Source organism: Schistocerca serialis, chromosome 4 (genome assembly GCF_023864345.2).
Source record: "Schistocerca serialis cubense isolate TAMUIC-IGC-003099 chromosome 4, iqSchSeri2.2, whole genome shotgun sequence".
NCBI lineage: Eukaryota > Metazoa > Arthropoda > Insecta > Orthoptera > Acrididae > Schistocerca > Schistocerca serialis.
The window spans coordinates 464,838,981-464,861,694 of record NC_064641.1 but is presented as its reverse complement, the minus strand read 5'-3'; the positions used below and the strand labels follow the sequence as shown (position 1 = coordinate 464,861,694).

The 22,714-nt window shown below is 44.8% G+C and overlaps 1 protein-coding gene across 1 annotated transcript in view; it reads right to left on the bottom strand.

Annotated features, from left to right (window-relative positions):
• The window catches only part of LOC126473859 (TWiK family of potassium channels protein 7), a 440,647-nt gene that overhangs the window by 71,120 nt on the left and 346,813 nt on the right, over nt 1–22,714 (bottom strand). The window contains exons 4-5 of the mRNA XM_050101187.1: nt 10,808–11,033; nt 4,013–4,248 (exon numbers count right to left, since the gene is read on the bottom strand). Coding sequence (XP_049957144.1) covers nt 4,013–4,248; nt 10,808–11,033 — 462 coding nt within the window. The remainder of the gene's footprint in view (nt 1–4,012; nt 4,249–10,807; nt 11,034–22,714) is intronic.

The following is a 22,714-nucleotide window of genomic DNA, read 5'->3' as shown; positions in this document are numbered from 1 at the left end:
TCACTTTGAATAATGGGGATTAAATCGTTTTCCAAACCCTGCATGTACCGTTTGGTAGTCACTGTGCCAACAACGAATATCGCACCGATTTTTCCGTGACTGGACACTGCTCACCACATAGTCATCCAGAGAGGGTGGAGAGACGCCTCGATCGTGAAATACTGATTCTCAGTCGCCTAAATGCGCCTATTTTGCTTATTGACGAACCCATCCGAATGAAAGTGGAATTCGTCGCCGCATGTGCATACTAATTCCCCTGGCCAACCGTGCAGTTTGAACGTCCTAACGCAAACCGTTCGGAAGTTATGACGATTTTATTTCATGTAGTCCAATAATTGTCACCCTCTATGATAATTGGCTGGGTCTCTGTCCCTCCTACTTTCTTCACATCCCTGGAAATCGTGGAATGACACACACTCTGCGTCGCCTTCAACATCGTACTATCACCCCCCAACTCGCAATATGTATTAGCTCCTCTTCTTGGTGGAGCATCCAATACATCAACTGGAAAATCCAGCCCTGTCACACAGTATTCTGTCCTAATGCCAATCCAGGTACACTGCTGTGCCAGTACATTCACATCCCGCCTTCCATGAACCTTCATGGCTTATCCAACTTCTCCCGCCAGAATTTGAAACCATCCCCCCTACCCAACGATTAAATCTGTCCTGTGATAACCTTCTTTCGAGTCCTACATAACTCCTCACGTTAGACCTTCCTCCCTTCCCCTTCCCCTTCCTCTTCTCAACGACGTTTAGTTGCTATCTGTGTTTCAACGAGAGGCCATAGTCACACTCATCACTCCAGCTCCATCATGAATACGATCATTTCCACGCACCAATCATCATATTTAAACTGCAGCAGCATTCTAATCAGCAATGATTATATTTTAACGACAATACAAAACCATTTGAAAGTTTCAAAAACTATTGTCCATCAACGAGTCTTTTAAAAAACATATGTTTTGTTATTACAAAATTTCGTTTATATATGTGTAAACTTCGGCTGAAGAGAGATTTTTTCCGCTGCCAGCCCGCCCCTTCATTGGGAACTGAAATAACGATAAAAAACACCAGGAAAAATGAAATGGAATAATTTACTGACATAAGCGACTTTCACAAAGGGCAGATACTTAGGGTACGATGCTCAGAAACGAGTATCTCAGTAAATCAAGTCTGCTGTTCTCATGGTAGAGTTGTGAGGAGCTATGGAAAATGATTGAAGGACGAGTGGGTGACAAGGTGTTGGACCTTTGCGCCTCATCACACAATGTGTCAGTTGGCGTTTCTCTGAACTGCAAATCGGGATAGTTGGCGATCTGTGGCATGCAAAAATGTTTAGGAGCAGATTGTTGAACAGTGGACTCTGAAGCAGATGACGTCTACGTGTTACCATGGTGATGAAATGACAGTCAATTACATTGCGCTGAGCACAGAATCATTGAGACTGAACTGTGGATAAATGGAAAAGTGTCGCTTGGTAGTGCCAATCACCTATCTTGTTACACTAGGTCAGTTGTGTCCGGATACATCATCCAGGCCAATGGCTACTGGAAACATGCATTGCGTGTTCGCTGACCGGTTGGGGCAGTATTATGATGCTGTGTTTTCACAGGACCTGTCGTAGCTATCGAAGGTACCATGACTGCTGTAGAGTACACAAATGTTGTTGCAGACCACCTTCATTCCTTCATAGAGAATGTCTTCGCTGATGACAGTGGCATCTTCCAGTAGGGTAACTGTCCGTGTCACTAAATCAGAATGTGTCACAATGGTTTGAGGAGCATGATACTGAAGCCACGTTGATGTGTTGCCCATCAAGTTCCGTTGATTTGAACTTGATGGAACACAGGTGGGACGCTATCGGACGCTAGCTGCGCACCCACTAACCAGCGGTCCGTAATTTTCGGGAACTGCGTGGCTTGTGCGTATAGAAATCTGGTGCCACATACTTCCGGGCACATACTAGGGCTTTTCGAACTAATAGCAGGCAGAATGGCTGCTATATTTCCTTGGAAAGGTGGATCTACACGCTATTAAACAAGTAGTGATAATGTTTTGGCTCAACAATATGTACAGTTCGCCTTGAAAATGGCGGAGTGTTCTCCCGCCGAAATATCGGCGGTCGCTGAAAGTGTTACCTGGCTGAATTCCCGGAAGTTATTTGAAAGTTTTATACGCCATGAGAAACTCAAATGGTTCAAATGGCTCTGAGCACTATGGGACTTAACTGCTGTGGTCATCAGTCCCCTAGAACTTAGAACTACTTAAACCTAACGAACCTAAGGACATCACACAACACCCAGTCATCACGTGGCAGAGAAAATCCCTGACCCCGCCGGGAATCGAACCCGGGAACCCGGGCGTGGGAAGCGAGAACGCTACCGCACGACCACGAGCTGCGGACTGAGAAACTCAGGTCTCGCATGTACTAACCAGTACAAACATTTCGACTGAAATTTCAGCTTCATATTACTGATGATGTACAAGAAATGCATATCATTAAAATTGTTAAAAATATGTTTGAGTACTGAATGTTAATTGTAAAGAGTAGATGGTAAGGCCTTTTTTTCATGTTAGGACTCAACATACTAAAGAGCAGAAACTAAGCCAGTTCAAGTTTAAAAACCATTTCGTCGTCGATCTGTGAATGACCAACAGCACAACACTCTGTGTAACAGTTTCCTGAGATTTGCAACAAGTATGAGATACGAGACCAACCTATGGTCTTTGTTAGTGGACTGTTCGTTTATAGGAGGTAATCAATCCTATCATCTGCTTTTCTTTTTCCACATAGATATTTATCGTAACAATAAATTTATAAAACATTCGTCTGTATCTATCTTTGAACACACTAATCTGCAAAAGTACTAGACAGATTTTTATGGTGTTTTCGCTGGTACCTTCAGCGTACCAAGCGACACCGTACAGGCTATATTTCAACAAAATTGGGCCACAAAAAAGATTCATACATATTATAAAAAATGTATGGATAAATGTTAGGCATCTCCTCCTATGCCACTGAACTGATTTCAACCAAATTTTGTATACATACACTTACAGTCTACAATCAACCGCTGTGGGAGTGAGACCCACATACCTATCATACAGTATCTGAGGTCAGGAGGACTTAGTGACTTGCAATAAACTTTACACATAATTTCAAATCTTTAAGAAAATTTTTGGCACTTTCAGTCTGCACAAAAATGATGAGAAGAAAAATGTTTACAGCTTAGTACATTTTCGCTGTTCATGCAGTCAAACTTCAACATCAGCGCGCCGTTTTAATTTATAACTTTTTTGCTGCTAACTGTATTCAAGACACATTTTGCACACAGTGTTCATATAAACTATTGAATGTAACTATGGAACTGTATCGTCGGACGAGACAGAGAGGAGGAGGAGGAGGAAGAAGCGGAGGAGGAAGAGGAGGAGGAGGAGGAGGAGGAGGAAGAGGAAAAGAAGAAGAAGAGGAGGAAGAGGAAAAGAAGAAGAGGAGGAGGAGGAAAAGAAGAAGAAGAGGAGGAGGAAAAGAAGAAGAAGAGGAGGAGAAGAAGAAGAGGAGGAGGAGGAGGAGGAGGAGGAGGAGGAGGAGGAGGAGGAGGAAGAGGAGGAAGAGAAAAAGAAGAAGAGGAGGAGGAAGAGCAAAAGAAGAGGAGGAGGAGGAGGAAAAGAAGAAGAAGAAGAAGAAGAGGAGGAGGAGGAGGAAGAGGAGGAGAATGAGAAGAAGAAGGAGGATACTAATAGAATAGACTAATAGAATAGAAATAAATACGTACCGGGCGCTGCCAGGTACTTGGCTGGTCGTAAAAAACGTAGTGTGGACTAAAATTCAGGAAGAGAGAATAAGCTAATTAAGTTTACCGAAGGCTACACTAGAGTAACAACCGCAATGGAAGTACACACATTGAGTAAAGTGGACACCGTGAGCTACCAGTGTGATTTGCTGCTTATGGCGTATTTTTCGGTTGCAGGTCTAGAAATTTAAGCGCGTGTGGTGTGCGCGGACGCACCTTGAACCCCTTGGGCACGGAGATGACGGTGAGCATCCTGGAGAGGGCGTTGACGTCGATGGCGCCGGTGCCGCGGTCGCCTATCCTGCGCAGCGCGTCCGCCAGCGGTCCGGAGAGCGCCTGCAGCTGCCGCCACGACTGCGCGTACTGCCGCCGCACCAGCTCGATGATGGTCGACGTCAGCGCCAGCCCCACCAGGATGTACAGCGTGCACAGCAGCATGTACTTGGGCTTGCCTGCCAGCAACGGTCCACTCATCACTGCTCGGTATTAAGGGTAGGCATTTTCTTTGAGAATATTTTTCTCGGGATGTGTTATAGATATCGGTGTCAAATTTGGTCAAAATATTTTTTGATATTCCCTCTAGAAACTGGAGTTTTTTGACCGGAAATGTCTAAGATCAAAGGCGGAAGTGCCGTCGGAACAAAACAAAATTTCGTTGTACACCTCCGCGCGCGGTATGTCCCAGGTCAGCCGGCTCGTCTGAAATCAAAATTGAGTTGACGTTAGCGAAGTATATACGATTCTTTAGGAACTGTACCTCGCTTAAGTTATTTGGACCATAGGAAACAAAATGGCGGCCATTTGAAAAAATAGGGTTTTTTCATCGATTTTTCGACTTCGTCGGCCAAGTAAAAATACACTCCTGGAAATGGAAAAAAGAACACATTGACACCGGTGTGTCAGACCCACCATACTTGCTCCGGACACTGCGAGAGGGCTGTACAAGCAATGATCACACGCACGGCACAGCGGACACACCAGGAACCGCGGTGTTGGCCGTCGAATGGCGCTAGCTGCGCAGCATTTGTGCACCGCCGCCGTCAGTGTCAGCCAGTTTGCCGTGGCATACGGAGCTCCATCGCAGTCTTTAACACTGGTAGCATGCCGCGACAGCGTGGACGTGAACCGTATGTGCAGTTGACGGACTTTGAGCGAGGGCGTATAGTGGGCATGCGGGAGGCCGGGTGGACGTACCGCCGAATTGCTCAACACGTGGGGCGTGAGGTCTCCACAGTACATCGATGTTGTCGCCAGTGGTCGGCGGAAGGTGCACGTGCCCGTCGACCTGGGACCGGACCGCAGCGACGCACGGATGCACGCCACGACCGTAGGATCCTACGCAGTGCCGTAGGGGACCGCACCGCCACTTCCCAGCAAATTAGGGACACTGTTGCTCCTGGGGTATCGGCGAGGACCGTTCGCAACCGTCTCCATGAAGCTGGGCTACGGTCCCGCACACCGTTAGGCCGTCTTCCGCTCACGCCCCAACATCGTGCAGCCCGCCTCCAGTGGTGTCGCGACAGGCGTGAATGGAGGGACGAATGGAGACGTGTCGTCTTCAGCGATGAGAGTCGCTTCTGCCTTGGTGCCAAAGATGGTCGTATGCGTGTTTGGCGCCGTGCAGGTGAGCGCCACAATCAGGACTGCATACGACCGAGGCACACAGGGCCAACACCCGGCATCATGGTGTGGGGAGCGATCTCCTACACTGGCCGTACACCACTGGTGATCGTCGAGGGGACACTGAATAGTGCACGGTACATCCAAACCGTCATCGAACCCATCGTTCTACCATTCCTAGACCGGCAAGGGAACTTGCTGTTCCAACAGGATAATGCACGTCCGCATGTATCCCGTGCCACCCAACGTGCTCTAGAAGGTGTAAGTCAACTACCCTGGCCAGCAAGATCTCCGGATCTGTCCCCCATTGAGCATGTTTGGGACTGGATGAAGCGTCGTCTCACGCGGTCTGCACGTCCAGCACGAACGCTGGTCCAACTGAGGCGCCAGGTGGAAATGGCATGGCAAGCCGTTCCACAGGACTACATCCAGCATCTCTACGATCGTCTCCATGGGAGAATAGCAGCCTGCATTGCTGCGAAAGGTGGATATACACTGTACTAGTGCCGACATTGTGCATGCTCTGTTGCCTGTGTCTATGTGCCTGTGGTTCTGTCAGTGTGATCATGTGACGTATCTGACCCCAGGAATGTGTCAATAAAGTTTCCCCTTCCTGGGACAATGAATTCACGGTGTTCTTATTTCAATTTCCAGGAGTGTATTTATAGTCGATGGATGGGAATAAAAGTGGTACAACTCCTAGACAATTTAGTTAGCTTCGTCGGGAACAAAGAATCATGTCAATCGGATCAGTGGATTTGAAGTTACCATACCGCGTGATAAAAAAAAAGTCATTTCGAGAAAAACGGGTTTGAAGTTTTGACTACATATAAATGCAATATTATGCAACTTATGTTCAATCTACTATTCCGGATCCATAAACTAGTCCTTCCTCTTCCTCATAGACGGCATTCTGCTCCATCTGGGCTATCCTGCGCTGCTCCAGAGCGGCTCGTACGGCCGGTGACAAGCGGTTTTCGGCCGCTTGAATCCGGTGGTCGTCCGAATGCTTGGCGAACTGCGTCGAATACAGTCCCAGGTTGACGTCCATCTTTGTCATAGTCTTCAGAATTGCTGAATACCCTTCGTTAAAGCGGCTCACTGTCAGGAAAGTCGCAATCTCCACAGTCTTCGCACCTGAATGCAAATGCTTGGGGGCTAACTTCCAAACACACGTGTTCAAACTTTCATTTGAATTTTGTGTGTTTCCTCCCAAGCACCGACACAATAGCTCATCCTCCGAAAGGGCCTCGTAGATCGGATGAATCACTTTTTGAACTTCTTTGGAGAGCGGCTGGCCTTGTTGATATTCGTCCGGGTGTCCGGTAGCCTCTGCAATGCGCCACTTGCACCAACTAGTTTCCCCAGCCGGACAATTTTGGTGTTGTGGATGGTCATCCGTCTAACAATTGTGGAAATACGTTGCACAAATTGCCTTCCTCGTCTGTTCCACCGAATTGGAATGCCGTCGGATTGCCAAGCCGTAGTATGTCATAAGATCCTTGATCACTTTATCAGTTTTAGTCATGGGCAAGCCATAGAATAATTTTTCGCACCTAGAAAGTCAAAATTCCCGAAAACAAAACTGTTGCGTGGTAAAGGCCGATTTCAGGCAGGTGCATTTTTTTGTTCGGCCGCGAATAACCAACATTTCCGTTCCGTATTCGGAAAAACCGTATCAGGAGTAGATTCTAAACACTTTTATGGATCCAAAAATGCAATTCAAAAAAATCCATTTTTTGAACCAAAAGATAGAAAACCTCCACTTAACGTTGTTTATTTCTGCAATGTACACTCAGGTCGATGGCAGCGTCACCTTTTGATTTCTAGTTTCTCATCGCCACCTCACCTTCAGTGTACTTCTGTACCTCCGCACTACGAAAGCTTCTCGTCTCTTCTAGCCATTACTGTTTATTGTCCACGTTTCGCTTCCGTATCATCCAGACAAATGCCTGGATAAAATAATTTGTATTTAATAATCTTGATCGCGAAGTTTCTCGCATGAAATGACCAGGTTGTGACTATGCAACAGCCATCTTCAAACTCTACAATAAAAGTAAAAGAAGCTACATCACTAGCTACTGAATTAAGAGATTAAAGACAAATGACAGTAGTTATAAGAAAAACACAATGTCGTTTTCAGGCTGCTGTACTGTAACATGTCATAAAATGTAAAAATAAAACGAGTCAGAACTGCCACGCATGGATCAACCAGTTACATATACGATGCAAAGTGCTCCTAGACGTCGCTAATGCATTTAAAAGTACAGATCTTTAAAATATTTTCAGCTGTGTATAAGAAAGCTAGATTTAAAAAAAAAAAGACGTTTTTCGTCATGTGAGAAATGCTTTCCTCTTCTAACAGTTTAAATCCGGTAAAAATTTAACAAAATGACCAAAAAATAAAACTTGATTACAGAAATTATCCTAAAATTGTGATGGCTCTAAAATTGGTCTTATAATGGATGAAGACGGAATAATATTCGGAAACGTGCATGTTGTCCTGTTTCTCATATTCCAGTTTATGTTTTGATTAAAACATTAAGTAACAAAAATGAAACAGGAATGGACGCGAAGTAACGAAAATAAGTTAATTACAAGAACCTCTCATTGTAATAAATAACACATGCCATGATTTATACTGGGAAGGCAGTGAAGTGGAGCTGTCGTCGCCAGACGGGGCAGATTACTCGCAGTTCTTCTCCCATTATTAAAGCAATTGTAAAGCCATCATTATGCCTTCAATTTTAGAGTGATTTCTATGACCAGTTTTTACCATTTTGTTAGATACTGACCATCATTAAACTGCAAGAAAACGAATTTATTTTTCCGTATCATTAAATATGTTTTAAAAATCTTCCCTTTTATATGCAACTGAAAATATTTTGAAGAAATGTACTTTTAGATAAACTTCGTTTTAACTACTTTGTATAATTATTTCTACGTTATTTATGCATTGATGACCTCTAGGATCGCCTTGCATCCTACGCGAGTATGTAACTGGCCGAAACATGCATGACAGTTTTGACTCGTGCTATTTTTATGTTATATCACTTGTTGCAGTGCAGCAGAATAAGAGATACACAGAGTTTTTGTTATAACTACTGTCTTCGTTTTTAATATTTTAATGGTCTGAAGATTGTTACTGCATAGCCCAAACCAATAATTTTATTCAAAACACTTTGCGATCAGGACAGTTAAATAACAATTATGTACATCATGATGGCTCTCTAAAATCTCAATTTTTTTTCCAAATTCTGTTTACTTTGATAAAAGATTTTCTAACAGGTATTGTACGTAAAATTTGAAATTTTTCCGGCGAATCAACTGTTCAAAAAGATTTCGGGCTTGCAGCCGGTTGTCGTAAACTTCATTGCACTATATTTCGACTGGACAACTGCCAGCCATCTTCATGTGAGCCGAACGAGGACTGACGAAGACGTTCTCCGCTCCAGCTTATATAGTGCGCTGATAGTACTGCCGCGCATGCGTTACAATTGCGGAGACAGAAGGGCCATACTGCTCAGCGGCAGCGCCCTCGCTGGCAGCAGCTATCGAAGTCTTCTGGCGTCTTCGTCTCGAGCAAATTTCGGAGATGACAGGATTCCATGCGTTATTCAATTGGTAACCACTGTCACGGTTCATTAGATTTCCCGCAATGCGTATTTCGACTGATTCTTTGGGACTCCATTATCAAAAAATCAGTTGAAATACGCATTGCGGGAAATCTAATGAACCGTGACAGTGGTTACCAATTTAATAACGCATGGAATCCTGTTATCTCCGAAATTTGCTCGAGACGAAGACGCCAGAAGACTTCGATAGCTGCGGCCAGCGATAATACCGACGGCAGCTGAGTACTGCAGTTCCACCAGCGAGGGCGCTGCCGCTGGGCGGTGTGGCCCTTCTGTCTCCGCGACGGCAATGCATGCGCGACAGTCCTATCAGCGCACTATATAAGACGGAGCAGAGAACGTCTTCGTCCACCATCCTCCACACCTATAAATCCCTCATCCGCCCTATCCTTTGTTATGCCCATCCAGCATGGATCTCCGCTCCCCCTACCTTTTATAAATCCCTCCAAATCCTTGAACGCCATGCTCTCCGCCTCGCCTATCGCATCCGTCTCCCCTCCCCCACGCGGATCCTCTACGATCTCATCCCCTTCCCCCACCTCCTCCTTTTCCTTGAAAGGATACGGATCCTGTACACCTCCCGCAAACTCGATCCTCCTCACCCGCTCATCTCCCCGATCCTCTCCCACCCCCGCCCACTGTCGCGCCTGTATTCGCACGTCCCACCCGGTCTCCATCTCTCCACCCTCCTTACCCTCTCCCAAGGTGGCTTCCGCCAGCTCCCCCTCCCTGATGATGCCCTCCTCCCCTCCATCTACCCCTCCTACCAACTTTGATCCTCCCGCCCTCCTCCTGTACTTACTCCTCTGGGCACCCTCCCTCCCTCCTCTCCCTTTTCCCTTTCTCCTCCTTTTCTCCCCCCTCCTCCCCCGGGCCTCCCCTCCCCTGTCCCTCTCCTCCTGCCCCCGTCTCCTCAGCCATTGGCATCCTTTTTCTCCCCTCTCCCCCACCTCACCCCTTTCCCCTCTTGGCAGGTCCCCGGACTCGCACACGTTACGTGGACATTCGCGCGCCGGAGATCACCGCCATCAGTGTTTTGTGTGTGTGCCGTCGTGTTTAGTGTTCAGTGTTCACCGTCCACTCCATCGTTCACCAGTGCCATCGTCATCTTCGGTGTTTGTGCGTCGTCTCATCAGCTAGCAGTGTGGATTATCGACGAGTGTGAACGGCTCCGTGTTTGTCTCTGTGTGTCTTCTGTTTTATTGCCCACCGCTCTGTGACTTATGTGTCTTCTCACTGTTTTTGCTCCTTGTATATTCTATGGCTGAAGAGCAGCGTAGTGTGCTGCTGACAGCCTGCCTGTTGTACAGGTTTTAAAATAACAATAAAGTAAAAAAAAAAAAAAAAAAAAAACGTCTTCGTCAGTCCTCGTTTGGCGCACATGAAGATGGCTGGCTGGCAGTTGTCCAGCCGAAATATCGTGCAATGAAGTTTACGACAACCGGCTGCAAGCCCGAAATCTTTTTGAACAGGTATTGTATGATGTAGGGTGTTAAATTCCTCTTGCTCTAAACCGTTTTCCTGATTATTGCGTGTCTACATATGACGTCCGCTCTAATTCGGTCTTCGTCAGTTATCTTGCTGCCCAATTACTTTCTGTCTCTCATTGTTGATCTGATTCCCTCAGCATCACGTGATTTAATTTTATGATATTTGGTCAACTGATGAGCGATAACGTGCCTGTATCTGCAGCAAGTCACCCACAAAATTCGGTTGCCCCAGTTACAGGAGGTAATAAGGTGGGCGAGTCACTTACGGGGCACCAGGTCGCCGAAGCCGATGGTGGTCATGGTGATGAAGCAGAAGTAGAAGCCCTCGTGGAAGCCCCACTCGTCCTCCCAGAGCGTGAAGATGCCGGCGCCGGCCGCCAGGTAGAGCAGCAGGAAGGCGACCGCAGCCAGCGCCGTCAGCGACCGCCGCCCCGCCATCTGCAGGCCGCCGCCGGCGCCACCGCCAGCCGAGTTCCAGGAGCTCAGCACCTCCTGCGGGCGTGGTGACCATCACAAAAGTTCTGCTTCACCTCTAAAATGAGTCAGTTATTTGAATCGAGCCTATCACAAGATGCGGGACTGTCACCTTGGTCGTATGGCCCATCGGGCGGTAGAAACAGGATGAAAGCGTTTGAAACATAGCCGTTTTTAGGGCAGAGGCGAAAGAAGTATCGCGGCAAGCGCCATGGCAAAAAACCTCTGCGTCAACCTGGACGGATAGTAGGAGCAGCAGCGATTTCCTTCCTGCCTGTGACAGATCATGGAAAGATAGGAGGTTATGTTAATATCACGCAGATCGATACAAGCACCAGAGCCACCTGTGCGGCAGCGCTAAGAGCTGCGGTGTGCACTCGATCGGGCGTCCTTTCGCGCGACGTGAAAGCATTCTTGAACGAGGAGCTGTTCCAGTCTAGTGACGTCACAGCGCGGAATTTCACGTTCCACTACATTGTGAAAAGCGAAAGGAAAAATCCACCGAATTGAATTTTTGTCTCGTGGAGAGGAAAGTGGGATATGACATTCACAGCAAAACTTAGGAAACGTCATATTGGATTCAGTCATATAGATTTTAACTCCGTATTTGGCGGGTTTTATATTATAACATCGTGCTATTCATACAAGCTGTTCGGGAAGATCTCTAAAAAACGCGCCGTTTTTTTGGTATGATTTGTTATAAAAAGTGATGGGGAGCTACATATTGGTAGTTAAAAGTCTCTGACTTTTTTGTATTATAATTTGAGCACCACGACAGTATGCCGTTTCAATGTGCTTCGCTTTAATCATATATCAAAAGCGCGTCATTTTTGCTACAATTTATTTGTTAAATATCAAACAACCACATGTATGATGCAGCCTTTAGATATACAGTGCGTTTCCGTAAGAGCGTGCAAAAATTTAACAGGCCATAGACGAATCTCCACTGACCAATTTGAGGCAGGGAATCTGGGGTCGGAGAAATCAGTCTAAGGAGATAACGGGAATAAAATCACATTACCGTGTACTTTGCCGGCCGGGGTGCCGGAGCGGTTCTAGGCGCTACAGTCTGGAGCCGCGCGACCGCTGCGGTCGCAGGTTCGAATCATGCCTCGGGCATACATGTGTGTGATGTCCTTAGGTTAGTTAGGTTTAAGTAGTTTAAGTTCTAGGGGACTGATGACCTCAGCAGTTAAGTTCCATAGTGCTCAGCGCCATTTGAGCCGTGTACTTTATTTGCATTAGTTACAGTGAACCGTAAATTCCGTAACTGACACAATGGACGTACCATCTGTACTGTATCTTACAAAATGTGCTGAAACTGACGGCCATCAACTTCAATGCAAAGCATGATATCGGCGAACAAGATTCTGACGCAACCTGACAAATATCCCTGGTGTGTTTCGACCCACATCAAAGCAGCTACAATTCTGTTAAATAATTTCATTTCCGTATCCACAGAGGTCTCATAGAGAAGTGACTTCAGATGTCCCCAAAGAAAATAATTATGGGGATTCACGTCAGATGATCTCGCAGCCCACGGAACAGGAACCCCCCCCCCCCCCCCCCTCCGCCCTTCCAATCCACCGACCAGGAAACACAGCTCTTAGATGCTTGCGGACATCCACGCTCATTTGAGCCGGTGCACCATCATTTTCTATCCACATCCCCTCACGAACATCGAAGTGTACATTCTCAAACAATTCAGGTGGACTTCTTTCGGCGAACCTCAAGTACATGTGACCATTCAGACGGCCAAGTTGACGATATGGCCCAATGAGATTGTCGCCTACAATTCCGGCCCAGATATTCACAGCAAAACTTACTTCACGACGTATCTCTACTACAGGTGATGACTGGGTGTTGTGTGCTGTCCTTAGGTTAGTTACGTTTAAGTAGTTCGAAGTTCTAGGGGACTGATGACCATAGCTGGTAAGTCCCATAGTGCTCAGAGCCATTTTAACCATTCTACTACAGGTTTTCCTCATAGCTATTACTGTTGTCCGAAATATCACGATAAAATGAGGCCTCGTCTTAAAACAGCACCATCTGGAGGAAATCTTTTGCATCAGTCCATTGTTGGAGCAACCACTGAGAAAATGCGGCCCCTAGTGCAAAGTCAGTCAAAAGCATTGCATGAACTCATTGTGGGTGATATGGGTACAATGGTTGTTCATGGAGTACTCGCCACACGCTAGTAGGTGCAGCTCCCATCTCACATGCAGTACGAGTACTTATACTGGGGTCCGCTGCAACACGTTCCAGCACCTCCCCTTCAAAATAGAGTGTACGAGTCATCCTCATGTTGCCACGTCCCTCGTTTCTTCTTTCCAATGAACCAGTCTCCCACATTCATTGATCTAGAGAAATAAACAATCGTCGTGACGGATGATGTCTGTTAGGAAAGCGTTCCCTGTAAAGCCTTCCAGCGGCGAGAGCATTGCAACAAACTTCCGCACACAGAAGGTGCATGTCAGTGAGTTCTGCGGAACTGTACCGGTTCTGGTCCATCGTATTGTACTGCACGTCTCTGAATCACACTGAGTAATGAATAGGTCTCTCGTTGATTCGTATCACGTTCTGCATCGCACAATGGAAACACGATACAACTAATTCACATTATGGACAACTAAAGTAAACAAAACCTACATCATGACTTCCTACTAGTCAGGCCCGTCCTCGTTGTTTCCTTGCAGGAAATGAATAATATAAATCTAAATAAACAGCACAGTTAGTTGTAAATAAGCTAGAAAACAGTAATGTCATGTCACCTCAAGCTGGCTTCTCCGACCCCAGGTTCCCTGCCTCAGATTGTTCAGTGGAACATTCTCTGTGTCCTGTTACAGGGTGTAAATAAATTCCCTTTACAGACAGGTTCCTTACACCAAAAAAAGAAAAAAATGTCTAATAAACATGGGCTCTAAAATGCATACTTTAAGAGCTATTCACTCTTATTCAATAGAAGAGATAAGTGATAGTAGCGAAGATGAGCAAGTGCTCACAGCATTTTACAGCTCATGTTTACTAGACTTTTTTTCTTCTTTTGGTGTAAGGAGTCTGTCCTCAAAGTCTTCAGCACTGTGGTACGGCGATAAGACGAGCTCATTGTAATATACATCATAATTTTACGATAACTACTGCAAAAGTTACGAATGTTTATCCTTACAAATATTTTGGCAAGCAATATGTTATTAATAACTAAAAACGACTTGGAGTTATCACAGAATATGAGAATGAAATGAAAGCTGAACGTGTCATTAAGCATAACAGGAGTCCGCAATTCAAATATTTTAGCTGTTAACATTATAGCCATGCTATCGATAGATTCACGAAAAAATTTCTAGTCCAAACATAAAATTTCGATTGAACATAGATTTTGCCAGTTAATATAGTCATACGATATTTCACTAGACAACATTAGGCACTTGATAACGCCTATATTCGAAGAAATATAATATCACTGAAATAAGCTCTCTCCGATTATCGAAGACTGCCATCAATGTAGGCTTACGATGAAATTCTGCAAATACACAAGTATCCAGAAGACATGAATTATGAAACAAGCCAAGGACATATTACAAGTAACCAAATCTCTGAGTGTCAACAACATGGAAAGCTTAGGAGACAGAGACAGTGAAACACTCTAGTTTTCGTCAAATCCATCCCAAGTAGAAAATACACAAATCTGAAGTGTGTGAACTGCGTAGTAATTTTTGGATTCAGAAACATATTTAATCAACGTAATTGTTCACAACAAAATTCGTTTTATAATTTGTTATTCCTGATACTGATCACTAAACTTAAGTAGCTCACTCCTGAAAAATAAAATACTTCAAAACACGGGGTTGACGAAGAGACTGAAAAAAAAACACCCTAGTCAAATTAAATACAAATTAATACTCACATAAAAGAGTACCAATAACAACTGGAAGCTCTCTGCACAACTCATATATTGCCTCAAAAACCTATAAACAAAAACCATAACAGCCACTCCAGTTTGAACCACAAGATTCTGCAAGGTCTTTGACTGCTCGAAGCAGACGCTTCCCTTCATAGTCATGTATACTAGGAAGAAGACACTTTTTAAATCTCTGTGAACTCTTAAATCATCATAATTATATACGAAAATATCTGTCAACTGTGAATGTGTCAGTGTATCTGAATCGGAGATTAAGTCATCAGTCAAAATGGCATCATGAGCAAGACTGTCTATTTAAAGAGAATATCAAATATAAACATGGTATCAGGATCTGTTATATAGATTTGCCCAAGAAGAAGCAATATGGGAGATCATCATCAAGACTTCGATTTCATCAAGTTCTATTTAAATAGTTAAGAGAAGACGAAAATTCAACTATTTTTCTCATTCCGTACAGTGTTAAAACAAGCTTACAAGTTTTATAGAAAAAAAATGGTTCAAATGGCTCTGAGCACTATGGGACTTAACTGCTAAGGTTATCAGTCCCCTAGAACTTAGAACTACTTAAACCTAACTAACCTAAGGACATCACACACACATCCATGCCCGAGGCAGGATTCGAACCTGCGACCGTAGCGGTCGCGCGGTTCCAGACTGTAGCGCCTAGAACCGCTCGGCCACCCTGGCCGGCACCATTACAGATCATTTTATATATTGCGTATATCTGACAATAGGGTTAATTTTTGACTGATGGTCGTTATTAAGCTTGAATTCAGTAGTATGGGCGCGAGTAGGAGTGCAAGTGGTATTTCTTTGGTGGTCACGTTTCTGTTAAGTTCACACCAGTTACCTCTAACTTTTTCCTGATTCAAAACACTAGACTTACCGTAATTTAACTGAGCTAAAACATACGCTTTAACATTGTACAGGTCTTAGAACGTTCTGAACGCAGTTTCAGTGACTGATTTTGGGATGCTTGTGCGAACTTCAACTTTGCGCTTGCGACAATCGAGACATAGTGAACTTCGAACATTTTCCAGAATTTTATGTAAGTCGCTGCGCATGATAAACACGACTGTTTGTTTTGACAGGTCACCTACAGTACAGGGCGTCAAATATTTTTTCCTGAAGGGCCTATATTGACATTGTGCGGCAACACTTCGGGCCGCATCTTATTACCATTTGATAGCCTACATAAATTACCATGTCATGAGTCCCCAATGAACTAGCAATACTACAGGCCTAATAAGTTGGCCGTCGACTTCAAAGCACTGATCGTTAGAAGGCGGCACCATTCGGAATACTTTGTGTCCATTGTTCCCTGTTTCAGGTCGGTATCACGCAGACGTTGCGACACTATAATTGCCTGACTAACTGTTGTGCTATCTGTGCGAGCGGATGTTTAATTTATTAGTAACAGTAAATGTACTTATATTTAAAGGTATTATGCAGTATTAGTCACTAGCGTAAATGTTTACTAAATGTGTGAGTGTCATTTTTCTTCTGCTTTTTGTGTTATACTACAACAGCCTTAATTTAATATCATATTGCTTGCTATAAATATATATAACATTTAAAAAGACCGTCTCTGTAAAGTGCATTCACGAATTCATGTTATTTATGGCTGAAATTTATAACGTAGCAGCTGATCGGTATGAGGCACTGGAAGACAAACAAGAAAGTAATCCCCTTATGTTCTCTCTCCCCGCAAGCTTCGCTTCTAAGGTGACCGGCCAACTTTTCGCACGCCTACTTTATTCTTACAGTATATTTTTGATTCGACGAAGTTATCAGGTACGGACAACAGTTGAAAACTGTAAGAATTTATTCATTACTGGTTTATGAGTTATCCTTTTTCTGATAGTAGTAAACATTAGCACCGGTTGCAAATCGAAATGAATATTCGATACTGGTAAGGAACCAATATTTACCATCCGCAACTGTTGGCTGCACGTAACTCCTTCGGCAAATAAAATTATTGTGCAGTCGCTGATGATGAACAGCCATGTCCGTGACATTAAAATCCTCAAACATTGGGAATAAAAATTTTAGATTGCCGTCTGTTTGTCGACAATTGGATTCCGACGTACATAGTCACATTGGTGGAGTCGAGTGTGCGCCATTCTGACAGCAATTAGGGCTTTCGTCACGTGTAGATACTAAACTCTCTTTCAGAAGTGGCTATGAAAATAACATTACTACCTCTGTAAGTATTTTGTTTATTACTAAGCAGGAAACTACAATGAAGTTTTTGGATTCGGTTATTAATTGCCAGATTCATATTACTGTATTATAAAATACACCTCAGAGCCGCGGGCAGCAAGAATATTTAATTCGGGCCGCAAGAATATTTAATTCGGGCCGCATGCGACCCGCGGGTCGCAGTTTGACGGCTACTGACCTAGAGTATAGTGAAGTAACAATGCTTGTAAACATTTAAGATTTTTTTCCGTATTTGATATTTAATGTTTTGAGAAAAAAATTATGCATACGCGTGTTCCGTGTTTACGCTCTATGGGTGCATTTTATAGGCTATTATTTGGTTATTAACTTCAATTTTAACTCTCACTTGTGTGAGGCCGCTATTCTCTGATTTCTGTGTCAATCAACATTTTTTATGTTAATAAACCGCTAACCTGTTTTAGATTATTTAGTCGATGAATCATTTATTATGTATAGACAATGGCATTAAACTGCAGGTGTGCGGCCAGCCTGTATGACACACGAATGCGAGTGCCAGCGGGTAGTCCAAGTCATGCATCTGCCTACACTGTTTCTGCTACTCACGTCTACCAACGTTCAAATGATGCTTCCAGAAGACGTAATTTCTGATTTAATTGGAAGGTAATGCAAGGAAATAGCGGTGGTATCACCACACACGATAATGCCTACTTAGCCGGTAAAATCCTACGCCTATATACAGGGTGAGTCACCTAACGTTACCGCTGGATATATTTCGTAAACCACCTCAAATACTGACGAACCGATTCCACAGACCGAACGTAAGGAGAGGGGCTAGTGTAATTGTTTAATACAAACCATAACAAATGCACGGAAGTATGTTTTTTAACACAAACCTACGTTTTTTTTAAATGGAACCACGTTAGTTTTGTTAGCACATCTGAACATATAAACAAATACGTAATCAGTGCCGTTTGTTGCATTGTAAAATGTTAATTACATCCGGAGATATTGTAACCTAAAGTTGACGCTTGAAACCTCCGACGTTCAGTTGCGTGTTGTAACAAACACGGGCCACGGTCGGCGAGCAGCATCTGCAGGGACATGTTTACGATGACGACCGTGTTTACGAGTGTGACTGTAGTGCACTGTTGTGGTTTGGTCTAGCTGTCGCAGTGTCCGCATGTAGCGCTTGCTGCTATTATTGTTCTGCATTCGTCACCGCACGCAGACCAACTGTAGTACACCGTGTTACCAGACGTCTGTGATAGTGTAGTGTTGTAGGAACTGTGACCATGGTGTATTGGAACTCTGAAAAGGCGGAGATGATACTCATCTATGGCGAGCGTCGACGAAATGCGGCTGAAGCCTGCAGGGTGTATGCAGAACGGTACCCGGACAGAGAGCATCCAACGTGCCGCACATTGCAAAACATCTATCGCCAACTGTATGCAACAGGTATGGTCGTAGCACGCCAACGGGTCCGTAACAGGCCCGTCACAGGAGAAGCGGGTGCAGTTGGTGTGTTAGCTGCTGGCCGGCCAGGGTGGCCGAGCGGTTCTAGACGCTACAATCTGGAACCGCGCGACCGCTACGGTCGCAGGTTCGAATCCTGCCTCGGGCATGGATGTGTGTGATGTCCTTCGGTTGGTTAGGTTTAAGTAGTTGTAAGTTCTAGGGGACTGATGACCTTAGAAGTTAAGTCCCATAGTGCTCAGAGCCATTTGTTAGCTGCTGTTGCCATGAACCCACACATGAGTACACGGGACGTTGCGAGAGCCGGTGGACTGAGTCAAAGTAGTGTCATGCGCATACTGCATCGTCACCGCTTTCACCAGTTTCATGTGTCGCTACATCAGCAATTACATGGTGATGACTTTAATCATCGAGTGCAATTCTGTCAATGGGCATTAACAGAGAATGCGTTGCAGTTCTACCTGTTTACCGATGGAGCGGATTTCACAAACCACGGGGCAGTGAATCTACGGAACACGCATTCCTGATCCGTGGACAATCCTCGCTGGCTCAGACAGGTAGAGCGACAGCGACCGTGGATTGTAAATGTATGGTGCGGAATCATTGGCGACCACCTCATTGGTCCTCACTTCATTGCAGGGTCCCAAACAGCTGCAATATACATCGCGTTTCTACAGAATGATCTGCCAACGTTGCTCGAAAATGTCCCACTGGAAACGCGTCGACGTATGTGGTATCAGCATAATGGTGCACCTGCACATTCCGCAATTAACACTAGGCTGACCCTTGACAGGATGTTCGACGGGCGTTTCATAGGACGTGGAGGACGCATAAATTGGCCAGCCCGTTCTCCTGATCTTACACCTCTGGACTTCTTTCTGTGGGGTACGTTAAAGGAGAGTGTGTACCGTGATGTGCCTACAACCCCAGAGGATATGAAACAACGTATTGTGGCAGTCTGCGGCGACATTACACCAGATGTACTGCGGCGTGTACGACATTCATTACGCCAGAGATTGCAATTGTGTGCAGCAAATGATGGCCACCACATTGAACATCTATTGGTCTGACATGTCGGGACACACTCTATTCCACTCCGTAATTAAAAACGGAAACCACGTGTGTACGTGTACCTCACCCCTCATGGTAATGTACATGTGCGTCAGTGAAAAAGACCAATAAAAAGGTGTTAGCATGTGGACGTAATATGCTGTTCCAGTTTCTTCTGTACCTAAGCTCCATCACCGTTCCCTTTGGATCCCTACGTAATACGGTGCTCTCCGATACACACGATCGAACAGCAGAGGAGTGGTACTCAAGCGTCAACTTTAGGTTACAATATCTCCGGATGTAATTAACATTTTACAATGCAACAAACGGCACTGATTACGTATTTGTTTATATGTTCAGATGTGCTAACAAAACTAACGAGGTTCCGTTTACAAAACCGTAGGTTTGTGTTAAAAAACATACTTCCGTGCATTTTTTTATGGTTTGTATTAACCAATTACACTAGCTCCTCTCCTCACGTTCGGTCTGTGGAATCTATTCGTCAGTATTTGATGTGGTTTACGAAATATATCCAGCGGTAATGTTAGGTGACTCACCCTATATATCATTGGGTGCATCTGCAAATATCCATAATAATAATTACTTTGTCGTTTAAAATTACGGGAAAACGTATCACAATTTTCATCTATTTGTGCTACATTCCATCGATAGTAATTATTACGAAGGCTATCAAAAAGTTTCCTTTCGAAGGACGTACAGTCTAGAATCGGTATACCAATTAGGCAAAATCGTCGTTGAGCTTTGAGGCAATCCCAACACACCAAGTTGAAGATCAAGCAGTACACGAGCTGTCACGTCAGCTGAACAGTCCATGGTTAACCATTTTAAAAGTGCTGCGAACAGTTGTGAAATGATATCCAAGTTGTCGATGTAGATGTTCGGCACACTGAGCAACGTTTGCATGTACGTCTCTGTAACTCTCTGCTGCACATCATCGTCCGATAGGAATTGTCGACCATTCAAGGCTTTTTTTAAGGGGCCGGAGGCACGATAATGGCATGGGTACAGGTCAGGACTGTAGGGTGGGTGTTCGAGTATCTTCCATTTTAGTTGGCGTAATTTCTGCATTACGAAATTTGCGATATAGGGACGTGCATTATCTAAAAGCACCAGGACCCCTTGGCATACCATTCCACAACGGCAGTTTTTGACAGACATGCTGGACCACACACATTCTTCATTGTGTGATAGTTATCTAACAGTGGTTATCCTTCGGCAGCCAAGCAAAGAATAACACCACGTTGTTCCGGTTTGGAAGCGTTTGGTAATAACGTGATTATAGTTCACGTTTTCACCTTTTCGGCACGCACATTGGAAAGACACGAATGCCACACTTAGGGGCCTATCCCTTGTCTACAAGTCTGTGCTTATACTGTATACGCCCATCGTTGCAAATACGCTGCAGCAATGTCCTCGATCGTCCTCGTAATCCCATTAAGGACAGAGTGCGACTATATCCTTCCCAACGCACCTCGCCCGTGGAGGCGTACATGCGTGATTGACAGCTCCAAGATGGCGACGTGCTATTTTTCCTGGTTTTTCCACAACTTCTACTCGTCCAGTATGCTTCCACTGTACCAGCAGCTGCCTCACATCTGAGTGGTTATAATTAAACTATCGTTCCTTGAGCCAGTATATATGGATAAGTATTTCCCTTCATGTACTGAACTTTATAGGAATGATACGATATTGCAGTGCCTATGTTATTATGATTACGATGCAAAGTTCCTTTGGACATGAATGCAAATCTGGAAATATATGAAATAAGCGACACTGACAAAAGGCAGATTGTTACTGCGCGGCGCCTGGGAACGAGTATTTTGGAAACATTGAAGCGGTTCCGCTCTTCCCATGCTACTGTCTTGAACATCCATGGAAAGTACTTTAAAGACGGTGAAACCACGAGTAGGAGGAGACAAGTTTTTGGAACGTCTGCCCCGCATGATGGCACATGGAGGTCGGGGGTCTCGCCCGTACTTCTGACGACACGGTACGATGCTGGTGGAGGGACAAGTGCTAATAGGAACACCACTGAGCGCACATCGCTGAACGTGGGACTCCGCTGTGGAAGACCTCTACGTGTTCATCTGTTAACGACATCTGCGACTCCAACAGGCACGGAAACATCGAGATTGGACCTTGGATCGACGGAAGCCTGTTGCCTGCTCGGGTGAATCACGCTTGTTGTTACGACAAGGCTTTGGTAAACGGATAATCGAAACATGCACCGCACTACGGACGGAGGCTGGTGGATGCAGTACTACGCTCCGTGGAACACTTACCTGGGTTTTTCTGGGAACTGTGTTAGTAATCGAAGGCACCATCATAGCTATGGACTACGTGGACACTGTATCCTTTCAGCTTAAGATCTTCCCCAACAGCTAAGGCATCTTCTAGCAGGCTATCTGTCCCTGCCACAGATTCGTGATACAGTGGTCTGAGGGGCATTACAGCTGAACTGACAATGATGTGTTGACCACTAAATTCTCCTGATATGAGCCCAATGGAACACATTTGGGACTCTATCGGAAGTCAGCCCCGCGCTCACAAATCTCCGACCCGCGATTTATAGCAATTTCTTTTAAAACGAAACAAATTATATTCGCTGCACGGATATCCCTGACAGTTAACTTCAAATACTGTTTATTTACGGATTTTTGGAGTCTACTGTCGGCGTTTCTGGGGTCAGAACGCGATTTGCGATTGCTGTTTGTATTGTACTTTGCGTCAATAAAGCGAGTGTTGTTCTCAGAATATCATTTTTGAATTGGTCATCTATATGACCTATATTAGTAATCTGATTACTGTAATCAAGTACACACATCAAAAAAAGTTTTGCATCACCCCGGAACCCAGAACTCCTGAACATAGACGTTGACTGTGGATATTTTATCACAGACACCGTTCCTTTTAATGTTCAGAGATGTCACTAAACCCACCCAAAGATGTAAACAACCGTGCGTCAGCAGCGCCTATTAGACGTAGGGGATCCAACAGCCGATCACTTCCAGGCATTCCAACAGGAAGTAGGAACACCGCTCCTGTTGTCTGT